At 47.6% G+C, this 12922-nt stretch overlaps 1 protein-coding gene across 11 annotated transcripts in view; it reads left to right on the plus strand.

Moving 5' to 3' along the window:
- Window positions 1–12922, plus strand: part of PDE10A (phosphodiesterase 10A) — a 645525-nt gene that overhangs the window by 582145 nt on the left and 50458 nt on the right. For all 11 annotated transcript variants that reach the window (XM_089332463.1, XM_070073294.2, XM_089332462.1 and 8 more), the window contains 3 exons: window positions 829–912; window positions 2224–2374; window positions 9538–9693. In XM_089332463.1, coding sequence (XP_089188589.1) covers window positions 829–912; window positions 2224–2374; window positions 9538–9693 — 391 coding nt within the window. The remainder of the gene's footprint in view (window positions 1–828; window positions 913–2223; window positions 2375–9537; window positions 9694–12922) is intronic.

The raw sequence follows: 12922 nt of genomic DNA on the forward strand, positions 1-12922 counted from the left end.
TACAAGTACCCTCCAATATACTTCACTGTTTATAACAGTTGAGTGTTGGTAACTAAATTAGCACATGAAAAATAGGTAAAAATTTTAGATGTTTATGAAGTTTTTTTTTTTTTTTTTGACAGGCAGGGTGGACAGTGAGAGAGAGAGACAGAGAGAAAGGTCTTCCTTTGCCGTTGGTTCATCCTCCAATGGCCGCCGCGGCCGGTGCACCGCGCTGATCCAAAGCCAGGAGCCAGGTGCTTCTCCTGGTCTCCCATGGGGTGCAGGGCCCAAGCACTTGGGCCATCCTCCACTGCGCTCCCTGGCCACAGCAGAGAGCTGGCCTGGAAGAGGGGCAACCAGGACAGAATCCGGCGCCCCAACCAAGACTAGAACCTGGTGTGCCGGTGCCACAAGGCGGAGGATTAGCCTAGTGAGCCACGGCGCTGGCTATGAAGTTTTCATCTTGGTTTAATAGTAGGAGATAGAACCATTTCAACTCTAAAATAATTCATTGATGAGGCTTTTCCCATCTTATCTATGGGTTATGTAATACATGGGTAACATTCATAGTAACATTTTGTACATATTTATTGTAAAAATCCTGATTTTACGTGTTATTTAACAAAAACTAATCAGTGGCTTATAAATCAGACCCAGTTCTACAGGGAATATATGAAATTTCCTGCTGAAAGTCTTAGTACAGGAGAGATGGGACCAAGAAGGCAGACCAGGGATGGCTGAGCTTCCTCTTTTAGTGTCTTTATAAACAAAAGTTGAATGCTTTTTCTTTACTCTGTATGTTTGTACTAAGTATATTTACTAACAAACTGCCTTTCTTTATTTCAGGTTCCACTTTGACATTGGTCCTTTTGAGAACATGTGGCCTGGAATTTTTGTCTATATGATCCATCGGTCCTGTGGGACATCCTGGTAGGAATGAGCAAAACACTTCTGTCTTCTCCTGTTGAGCAGTACAGCCTCCTCCCTTGCACCTGGATGCCTCACCACCTCTTTGCTTCTAATTATCTTAGAATTTGGCATGTATGATTTTTTTCTAATTATTTAATTAAAAAAGGACTCTGGTTGTTAGACAAAGCTTCAGCCTACTCAGAGTCCCCATGGAGACTCCTGGGTTCTCTGGCAGTGTGCTTGGCACGTAGTTAAACAAGCACACATCAGAGAGGCTGTTGTAGAAATAGATATGCAGACTGCTTTGTGCTGGGAACCTGAGAGTGGCAGGGGCACCACTGAAAAGAATTATACCCCTAAAAAGTATCTTCAGAATACCATGTGTGGCCATGGCCTTGGCTTTCAATTACAGTATGTATCTGTTAGACTGGAGTAGTAGAACGAAGTCTCCTAATTCAAACCATGGTGCTTTCTCGGTAATCATGGCACCATCTCACTGCAGATCTTCACCACCCACCGTGGCCTGCACTCACTGCACTTCCTGCCTTCTTGTTTGATCTGTAGCCTTAAAGGTACAAACTTAAAATTCAAGGAATGATTTTTCTGTGCATTTTTCTTACTCATTTAGGCTTTCAGTACCTTTTAGGACGGCTTAGTTTGTCTAGGACTAAACTGTCCCGTTTGGATTCTGTGTGTTCTCTGTCACTTCTCTTGGATCCTGTGTGGTGTCTCTGACTTCTCTCTGTGACATTGACATTAGAAGAGGATGCACACAGGATAAATCACTTCAGTCATTTCTTCAACACCAGCTAGGAAATTGACCAATTGGCTCTTCACTGCTGTACCTTATACCATAGGACACTGAAGAGTTTCAATTTGGATTCACTTTGAAGGAATAATCACTTATGTAGAAAAGAATCATGGTAGAGATATTTGCAGTCTGTGAATCTAGATATGCTTTTTGGGCATACTAAATGCACACAGTACTCTTGGGCAGCGTGATACTCTGTTGGCCTTTGTGCATTTTCGAGTGTAGACAATGCTTGCACAACTTCATGAGGATTAATGATGGGTGACTGCGTGCTGACTCTGTTTTTACCTGGTACGACAGTTAACCTATCAGAACAGAAACTGTAGAACAGTCTTCTTTCTGGCTGGAGAACTAGAAGGGAAACTAGCGGTGAGTTTCCAGTGCTCACGGATCCCGTCCTGTGGCGATTTCTCCTGCGAGGCTGGCAGGGTACAGACAGGCGTGTGCCTGACCTAGGGGGCGCTCGTGGCCTGCAGTGATCCTCTGCTGGCTTCAGTCACAGCAGTTTCTTTTCCCCCCAGCTTTGAGCTTGAAAAGCTGTGCCGTTTTATCATGTCTGTGAAGAAGAACTACCGGCGCGTTCCTTACCACAACTGGAAGCACGCGGTGACCGTGGCACACTGCATGTATGCCATACTGCAGAACAGCTACGGGCTGTTCACAGACCTGGAGGTGGGTGTGCACTCGCTTTTTCCCCCTCTTTCACATAATCTAAGAGGTTTAGTGCTCTATCTAGAGCACATTTTATGACACAGATTTGTGGTCTATTCTATCAGGATGAATTTGGGTCCATAAATGAATAGAAACATAATGTTTAGATTCCTGTACCCAAGCATTTTGCATATCTTTTGTGTAAGAAAGGTAGATAAACAAGCTTCGACTTCACCGAAGTATTCCCTCAAGGGAATATAAAGTTTTGTAGTTTTCTTCCTGATTAAAGTTTTAAGTGCGCTGCAGAGATGTGAACAGAGTGCACTTTTCTTAATGTCCAGTTAGTCCTGGATGACCCTACTGATTGGACAGCTGAGAGCACTAAATCAAATGGGGATGTGAAAGGTCTGTTGTCTCCTCCAGCAGCAGGAAATGGGCTCTGAGATGCTCCACTGATTCGCTTGACTTTGGGTACCCAGAGTTGATGACATAACCAAAGCTGTCAACAACCCACAATCTGGCTCCTTGGAGACTGCATTGCCCGTTCACTTCCATAGCCCAATCCCTTTGCACAAAAGCCCATCCAAGTGATGAGTGATAAGGCACTGCTTGGCCACAAATGATGCTCATTCCACGTCTGCAAATCCTGACCTCTGCCCACACTGGTACCGGTGGAGCTTCCTCCCTGGGTGGCATGCTCGCTCGCTCTCTCTCTCTCTCTCTCTCTCTGTAAAGCTGGTATCACACTCCAGCTGACATCCAATGTACAGAGGCCAGAAGTCAGTTGTGCTTCTCTCAAGGCCACATTCAAATGGAACCGAGTTCCTGAGATCAGCTTACCCCTCTTCTATCTGTCAGAGCAAATTCATAGTCTAAGCAGTGAACTTGGAAGTTGCTTCAGAACCAAGAATAAGACACCATTTTAATCTGTAAGGAGTCAAAAATTTATGGGTTTTTTTGGTCAGAATTTTGTTGTTGTTGTTTAAAATAATATTTAGTTGATGTGGTGTTTAACCTAGTGAAAATTTATTATTCATCACCCCCAAAAAATGATTTGGATGAAATCTGTTTTGTTTTGCTGTATACATTTGATTAAACAATTTTATATTTAATTAAACCCTGTATGTCTGAAAGTTTTGACATTTTCTCCATTCATTTCCTTTGAAAAAGTGATCTAATTGTCTCTCTTTTTGCCAAAGGATAGCCTGTCAGTTTAGGAACTATCAAAATTATACTAACAAATAACATTGAAATATGTATATAAAAAGAAAAATTCAAAGATATATAAGAAAAACTTTGTTAATGTTTAGTGACTCTCATTTAAGTTCCTCATTCATTTGGGAAGTATGTCATTACATATTCCAAAAGCCTCAAGTCTTTTTGGATAAAAATAATCTCAAAATTATATATTTAAATTTTTAAAGTACAGAGTATAAAGAGTCATCAACTTAATCTCTAATAAAGCTATATTAGACTTTTGTCAGTTAATTATTTTTAGGGGAAATATAACAAAGGTAATTCTTTACAAATTATTTTCACTCAGGGCTGGCGCCTTGGCTCACTTGGTTAATCCTCCGCCTGTGGTGTTGGCATCCCATATGGGTGCTGCAGTCTAGTCAGGGTTACTCCTCATCCAGTCCAGCTCTCTGCTGTGGCCCGGGAAGGCAGTGGAGGATGGCCCAAGTGCTTGGCCCTGCACCCGCATGGGAGACCAGGAGGAAGCACCTGGCTTCGGATCGGCATAGCTCCAGCAGTAGCGGCCATTTTGGGGGGTGAACCAACAGAAGGAAGACTTTTCTCTCTGTCTCTCTCTCTCACTGTCTAACTCTAGCTGTCAAATAAAAAAAAAATAAAAAATAAAAAATAAATTTTTTAAATAAAAAAATATTTTCACTTGCATGACTCTGGCATAATTTTACCAAGACTATGGAAAGTAATTTCATTAAAATTGGGTTAAAATTGGAAAGATGAGAATAATAGATTTTACTCATGGTGCAGTGTTTGTTTCTGTTTTTGCTTAATTGAAAGGCAGAATGATAGAAAGAGATCTTCCATCTGCTGGGTCGCTCCCCAGATGCACATGGGAAAGCAGCAGATAATGGCTGGTGTGCGCTGGTCCCTGCTACCAAGTAGGAGACCCAGGTGCTCCTGGTATTGGCCTGGCCCCACCTTGGCTGTTGGGGGCATTCGGGGAGTAAACCAGAGAGTGGAAGATTTTGCTGTCTCCCTTTGTCTCCATCACACTGCCTTTCAAATCAGTCAATAAATCAATCTTTTTAAAAATGTTGCGCTTGTGCGAGCTTCCTGGGCACTGCCCTTCCCACATGGCAGCATTCCCACTTGGCAGCATCTGCCCTTGGTGGGCTCTGCCTTGAGCACTCGCAAACACCAAGTTCCACCCTCCTCTCCAGGGCAGACCCTGCATGGTGTCATGTCTGTCCCCTCCCACCTCTCAGAGAATGCTCCCTAGCCATCCAGTCCTGTTTTTCTGCCTCTGCCATGTTTTCCTTGGCTGCTGGCTCTTTCTCATCTGCACACAGACATGCAGTTATTACTTCCAGAGTGCAGTACTCTCTCCATCTGCTTCTCTGCTCAGCTGCTGCCCGATTTCCTGCACCTTCTTTGCTGCAAACCCCATACATAAGCTGCTGTACTGTCTCCAAAGTCTCTCCTCTCTCTCTTTCTGAAGCAAACTCTGATCAGGCCCTGACCCCAGAGTCACAGAAAACACGCAGGTCCAGGCCACCAGTGACTGGAACCTTAGGAGAACAGAGTCTGCTGTTCCTCCTTAGCTGGCGTCTTCACCTGACTCCCAGGACAACCAAGGATCTTGCTTCTTTTCCTCTGTTCATATTGGCTGCTCCTCTCTGGCTTGGTTTAGTTTGCTGATTCTATATCTTACTCAGGCTTCTTAGAGTTGCAGTACTTGAGGCTTCAAACCCTGGCCATCCGCTGTCCTCAAACTATAACCTTCTTGAGGTCAGCTTGTACCTGAGCTTTCAATGGCATTTGTACACCGGCAGTTTCATTTCTGCAGCCAATAGCTCAAAACCACTTTCCATGTACCAGATGTCTCACCTCAATTCAGACCCAAACTCCTGCCCTCTCTCCTGAAACCTGTCCCACCTACAGCTGTCTCGCATCACGGGACAGCAGGCATGGCAGTTTCTAAGGGCATAGACCAAGTCCTACTTCGCACCTGCCTTCCCTGCCGTTCTTTTCACACCCAGATGTCAGAAAATCCTGTTGACTCTGCCTGCAGAATGCATGCGGACTTTAATTCCGTCGTGTAAGCGTCCTTGTTGTCCTGCTCTAAAATTCTGCTGCATTTTGCCTCAGTTCCTGTGCAAGCCTTGGCTCTTGTCTCTCTCACCCTCCCAGAGTCTCATCTCGATACAGGTGCCAGAATGAGTTTCTGTTTGTTTGTTTCAAAGATTTTATTTATTTGAGAGGCAGAGCTACAGAGAAAAAGAGAGAGAGAGAGAGAGAAAAAAAAAGAGAGAGAGAAATCTTGCATCCACTGGTTCACTCTCCAAATGGCTGCAATGGCCAGAGCTGGGCCAATCCGAAGCCAGGAAACAGGAGCTTCTTCTAGGTCAGGGCCCAAGCACTTGGGCCATCTTTTGCTGCTTTTTCCTGGCCATTAGCAGAGAGCTGGGTCAGAAGTAGAGCAGCTGGGACATGAACTGGTGCCCGTATGGGATGCTGGTGCTACAGGTGGTTGCTTAACCTACTACAACACAGTGCCAGCGTTGCCAGAATGAGCTTTTAAAATGTGCATTAGGTGATGACTGCTCTGTGGGAACCCTTGTGAGAGTTCTCTTGACCACCCAGAATGAGAGGGCCTTAGGACAGCCTCCTCCCTGAGCCTCTGCTCAGGCCATGCTCCCTCAAAGGGTGAAGTCTGCTCCCCTGCACGTGTGCCCCTCTCCCGGGAGCCCTCCTGCTTCCCCCCGCCCATTCATGTCTTTGCTCATATCTGACCTTTTTTCATGAGCTAGAGTCTGTCTGCTGTGTCTAATAGTAAGCCTGCTTCCCTCGCACCCCCTTACCTTGCTCTGTTCCTTAGATGCACCTGTGAAATGCACCATTTTTACAGGCTGTGTCGCTCCCCCTCTTCGTGGAGGAACGACACTGAACCCTGCGCTGTTCTTTCGTCTGCTCGGCCCTCCCCGGGTTTGCTGCTGGTTCTTCCCAGGTTGGCTACTATCCCTTCCACCTCCGTGGAAGGGCAGTTCCCCCTGGCCACATTCCCCACTTCCGCAGGGGAGCGGCACACCGCCGGCCGGCTCGTCTCGGGGGCTGCACGGGTGTTCCTTCAGCTAGATGTTCCCCTTAGATGTTCCTGGTGCATGCCGTCTCTCTCCTCCTTTATAGTCCTCCTCCGCCAATCCTAACTCGGCTGCCCACACGCCGAGTACGCTGCTCTCCTCCAATCAGGAGCAGGTCCTGCTGTTTATTGGTTGAACTGGAGGCAGCTGTGCGGAAGCTGTTTTCTTCTCTCCCAGCGCCATATTGTGGGAGAGCAGATGCATAGAATAAGTCTTAATTCCAGTAACTTAGTCCAGTCCGGGCTGCTCCCCACAGATCCCCCTTTCTTTTTATTTTTGGCGTTGATACGCGCCTGTCTTCGGTGTCCCACGGCGCACACTCTGCTCTACTTGCTAGAGTTGCCACAGGCTCTTACAAGTCCTATCAATCAGGCAAACCGAATCCGGGTCCTCTCTTCGCCATGTTGTGAGGAGGTTTTTAGGCGCTGATGCGTGCCTGTGTTCGGTGCCCTGCAGCGCATGCTTTGCTCTGCCCGCAGGGGCTTACAAGCCCTAACAATCAGGCAAACCGAACCCAAGCCTTCTCATTGCCGTATTGTGGGGGAGACTTATTAGTGTTGGTTCGTGCCTATCTTCGGTGACCTGCAGCTCATACTCTGGTCGAGCTGCTTGCTGGCGCTTACCGCCTTAATCAGGCAGACCGAATCCAAGCCTCCTAATTGTTGTATTGTGGGGAAGCCTTACTGATGTTAATTCGTGCCTGTCTTCGGTGACCTGCGGCGCATAAGCTGCTAGCTGCCCGCAGGTGCTCATCGCCTCACTTAATCAGGCAGACCGAATCCAAGCTCTCTCATTGCCATGTTGAGGGGAGGCCTTTCTATTTCTCTATTTCTCTATCTCCGGGCATTCCTATTTCTCCCATTTTACTTCTATCTTCCAGCATTCCTATTTCTCTCACTTTACTTCTAAACTTCTGTTTCTCTTATCCCCGCGGCTTCCCGGCGCCTCGCCCTGCCAGCAGCTTCACGGCTCCGCGCAGCTTCAGCCAGCGCCTCTCTCATCTGTGTGGCTTAGCTTTGCGCGCACACTCCGCGGTCTCGCACTTAACCCTTTCGCGTCTGAACCACGGCCTCGCGCCAGCCCCGTTCCCCATCTACTTATGCCCCGCACGCTCTCTCTGCGCACGGCAGCCTCCAGGAGTCACACAGCGTAGCTTACGTGTCCGCCACTAGCATTCAATCTAAGTTCCCCGGGCTAGCCTGGCGAATTCAACCCAGCTTACGTCTCCGCCCCACGATCTGGCTTCCCATCCTTTGCTCCCCGGGCTAATCAGACGGATCCCAATCTGGCTTACGTTTCAGCTTCTGGTTTCAACTTTTTGCCCCCTATTCCCGGGCTAACTTGAGAATTCCAAAGTGGCTTTCGTATCCGCCTTGGCCTGCCCCCCGCGGCTTCAATTTCCCTAACATTTTTCTCTACCCGGTATGTTTCCCCAAACTTTCCTCCAACGATATTCCTCCCTCATTTCTCCTGGCCTCTCCCCACAGTCCGCGTCCGAGTCTGTTTGTTCTAGCTTTCACTTTCGCTTTCGACCTTAGAGATTTCTCCCAGCTTCCCCCCGTAGTCCGTATCCGAGTCTATGCCTAGGCTTTCAATAGCTTCTTCCGGCTCCTTTTTCGTCCGGCTTTTCCCTAGGCTGTTTGCTAGTCTCTCTCTCCGGTAATTTCCCACTTCTTCCCATTTCTTCCCTCCTAAGTTTGCTAATCCGTCCTAGGTTTCCTATCCGAGTCAGGTTTCCTATCCGAGTCACGGCACCATTATGTCGCTCCCCCTCTTCGTGGAGGAACGACACTGAACCCTGCGCTGTTCTTTCGTCTGCTCGGCCCTCCCCGGGTTTGCTGCTGGTTCTTCCCGGGTTGGCTACTATCCTTTCCACCTCCGTGGAAGGGCAGTTCCCCCTGGCCACATTCCCCACTTCCGCAGGGGAGCGGCACACCGCCGGCCGGCTCGTCTCGGGGGCTGCACGGGTGTTCCTTCAGCTAGATGTTCCCCTTAGATGTTCCTGGTGCATGCCGTCTCTCTCCTCCTTTATAGTCCTCCTCCGCCAATCCTAACTCGGCTGCCCACACGCCGAGTACGCTGCTCTCCTCCAATCAGGAGCGGGTCCTGCTGTTTATTGGTTGAACTGGAGGCAGCTGTGCGGAAGCTGTTTACTTCTCTCCCAGCGCCATATTGTGGGAGAGCAGATGCATAGAATAAGTCTTAATTCCAGTAACTTAGTCCAGTCCGGGCTGCTCCCCACAAGGCTGTGCGATTTACTTATTTAAAATAGCAGTTACATTGTCAGAATTTTTTTTTTTTGACAGGCAGAGTGGACAGTGAGAGAAAGAGAGACAGAGAGAAAGGTTTTCCTTTGCTGTTGGTTCACCCTCCAATGGCGGCCGCGGCTGGCGCACTGCGGCCGGCGCACTGCGGCCGGCACACCGCGCTGATCTGATGGCAGGAGCCAGGTGCTTCTCCTGGTCTCCCATGGGGTGCAGGGCCCAAGCACTTGGGCCATCCTCCACTGCACTCCCTGGCCACAGCAGAGAGCTGGCCTGGAAGAGGGGCAACCGGGAAAGAATCCAGCGCCCCGACCGGGACTAGAACCCGGTGTGCCAGCACCGCAAGGTGGAGGATTAGCCTAGTGAGCCGTGGCGCAGGCCTACATTGTCAGAATTTAGCATTGAGTTGATTTTTGGATGAGGAACTGAAACTGATTATGAAGGAGATACATTATCTGCAGTTTTGCAGATTCCTAAGGTTGCTGGCTTTTTTAAACGGTCGAAATAATATGCTATGACTGTGAGCTGCGCGTCGCCTCGTGGCCTGTGTCTTTATTTGAACATCTCTATGTTGTATTATTCTTTTAAGCGCAAAGGACTGCTGATTGCGTGCCTGTGTCATGACCTGGACCACCGGGGCTTCAGTAACAGCTACCTGCAGAAGTTTGACCACCCCCTGGCGGCACTGTACTCCACCTCCACGATGGAGCAGCACCACTTCTCCCAGACGGTGTCCATCCTCCAGGTGAGACGCCGTGCCCCTGCCTTGTCGGAGCCCACCAGGGCGCTGTGCTGCTTTGTCAGGGAAAGAGGGGTGCTCTGATGACTTAAAAAACAATGGCTACATTTTCTCATAGAGCCTGTGTTCAGAGCCACATTTAAGTAATTGTATTTTCAGATAAAATCTTTCATCAAAAATATTTATAGAGATTTTGCATATACAAGTATGCACGTTTGCTTTGTAGGTATTGTATCAGTTGGTCCACAACACTATCAAGAATAATAACATCAATCTTCAAGAATGAGCAAAGTGTATTCCAGATGGTTTATTTCTATGGATTGTCATATTTTTGAACTAGAGTATATGGACAGTAAATCTTAAAAGCTGAGTAAATTTGAGATTTCAAGTGTCTGGAAGTCCTCTTTTGCTTCTGTGTGTTTTGTTTTTCATTTGCTGCTTTTAAGAGACCACCTTGTGATAACCTAGATGTTGGCAGATAAGGTACATGCGCTGCTGCTTTCATAAACCTTGCTCTTCAAACCCACTTTAATAAGGTAGCTGTTAGGTCTTGAGTGGATTCCTGTCAGAGACCATTTTAAAAATATGATCTGTGTTTGCCTCAGTAGTGGACCCTACCACTTCCTCTCAATGTCAGCACCTCGAAGTAGGAAAGGAGTCCTCCCTAGGTCTCTGGACGTGTCCAGGAAAGGGGTCTTGAGTTTCCAGGGTTGCACAGCAGAACCCTGGCGGCAAGCTCTTGCAGCCACCACGACTCTCGCAGCAGCTGACAAGCAAGTTGTGAGACAGAGGCTCTTGCCCCTGGAACTTTGCCATTCTTGTATAGGCCAAGTGCCCCTCTGAGCACCTAGGACTTGTATGTTTAGCCTCCCCTTCAGCTTCCCAGTGACTTCTCCTAGTGCCTCGCACTTGAGCCTGCCTGTCCACGTGATGGGGAGTACTGCATGCTCCACAGCGGAGCTTACCTGCTTACCTGTCAGCCCTGAGCAAGTGAGCCATCGCTTACTCAAGGGCAGGTGCTGTTCTAATCACCTGCTGGGCAAAAGTGAGAGGTATTTTAGATAGGGAGCGATTTTACTCACTGGAACGCCATGTCCAGGGGGTCACTGAACACTGCCCTTCCCATGGCACATTCTGTCCCTGAAAGCAATGTGTAGCCATCATTCCTGATGTTTACTTTTATCCAGTACTTTCTTTTCTAAATCAGGTATGCATGGGATAGATAGATAGACATATGCACACATATGTGGATACATGCAAGCATACATGGAAATTTAAGTAGGATAAAATATGTGAAATATGATTTGTGTAAATAGGTGAACTCTATAGAACTTATGACAGTTTATTTCTCCTTGGAATTCACTCATCATTTGAAGCTATCTGTATCAGAAAGAGAAATGCCAGAGTAACACTGGGATGCTTTCATTTAAAGATAATTTGACTCACTGAATTAGCATCCCATGTCCTAGCTGCATTCATACATTTGATGATGACATTCATGGCAATTTAAATTACAAATTAATTGTAATAGCTTTTGTAAAGTTTCCTTAAAAAGTCTATTTTAAATATAACAGAATAAGTTTTGAAGTAGGCCAGAATTGCTAAGTCTGTTACCACAGAGTAGATTAAAAAAAAGAAACAACGTAATAGAGCAGATATTGCAAAGCGGTAGGTCCACTGGAGCCCTAGGAAGTTGCTGCCATCAAAAATGGAGGCGCAGGTCAGTCTGTGTCCATATAGCAATCTCTCAATGATGTGGGGATAGCAGAGTATACATCAGAACAATCCTAAAATAATCAGATCATTGTGCAGGGACTCAGGGCTGTGAGTTAAGTTCAGATAAGCAGATCGCTGGCAGTTTTGGAGAATGGCTAGGATCCAGGTATTATAGAGGTGTTTCTGTCTGGTGAAGAGAGGTAAGGACAGCTCTGTGCTGAGCAGTGGGCTGGGGGGACCGAGCACCGCTGCCGACTCAGGTGGAAGCACCATGGGTTTCAGAACAAATGCATCCACGGGGATGCTCAGACACCTGTGTGTGAGCCCTGCCAAGGAGAGGCAGAGAGATCTGGGGACCGCAGTGGACAGCCCATTCTAGAGGACAGCAGGATTCAGAGAAGTGCTCCTTCTTCTGAAAATGGCTGTATCCTTGGCTGGTTTTGCTTGAATGTGCAACACGTTGCAGAGTGTTTATTCCCAGACTCTCCCAAGTATCCCTTGACATTCAGTTCAGCAGTCTAATAGTTGGGCATGTTTGTCTGCCAGAAGCTGTTTCAGGAACCGGGGATATCATAATAAACAAAGCAGGCACCAATCCCTGCCCTTCTGGGGCTCTAATCCTGAGAGAGGAGGTCCTTGTCCCTGGCGTTCTGCTGTCTCATGGTCTACCTTGTCCACCCATGGTTCTGGCACCAGTAAACTGAGGGTTCTCAAACCACTGTGGACTCAACACTGGTGCTCAGTAAGACTTGTATTTTGAGCCACGTGAACTCAGCATGTTCTATGGCCAAAAGCATGCTGCTCATCTTTCCCTAGATACCTTCTCTATTTTGTGTCTACTGTGGTAGGGACCTTGTCATCCAGCCATTCAGGGTGGTGACCGTAGAGTCATTGTCTTCTGTCCCTTTGCCTTCAACCACCCATCCTGTCACCAGTCCTGCCAATTTTGTTTTGTGAAAAGGCCTTTCCACGCTTGACCAGTTCAGGTGATATCTTTGGGTAGCAGTCACTAAAACAAGGCAGAACACTCTGAAGTTTGCTTATACTCAAAGTACTTCTCCAGTGCTATCCCGATCTTTGCAGATACTTTATCTGCATGATTACACAGATGATGGTGGGTCTGGAACCATGAGCCAGATAGAAGATAAGCAACTCAGCATCTATGCGTGGAGATATTCCGGTCAGGCATTGTCTGTGTTGAGCACACATCATGGTTCTGCTGATGTGGGTGCCCAGCTTCACCATGGCTGCCGCTGATACATCTCCTGGGAAATGTGGGTGATCAGACTTCTTGTGGCCAACACAGGGACAGACGCAAGCAGGAGGCAACAAGCAGTGTCTAAGGAGACCTGTTTTTGAAGCTGACCTCCAGCATACCACACATAGACACAAAGAGACGCCTACTACAGAAAACCTGGAAGTGTATAGCTGAGCCTAGCTCACCTTGACGGTGGTCACTGTGAGAGGGCAGCAGTCGGAAGACCTGTGTGGAGTGGGCCATGCACAAGGTGAAGTCATG

Source organism: Oryctolagus cuniculus, chromosome 5 (genome assembly GCF_051225735.1).
Source record: "Oryctolagus cuniculus isolate XC-2025 breed Fujian yellow rabbit chromosome 5, ASM5122573v1, whole genome shotgun sequence".
Taxonomy (NCBI): domain Eukaryota; kingdom Metazoa; phylum Chordata; class Mammalia; order Lagomorpha; family Leporidae; genus Oryctolagus; species Oryctolagus cuniculus.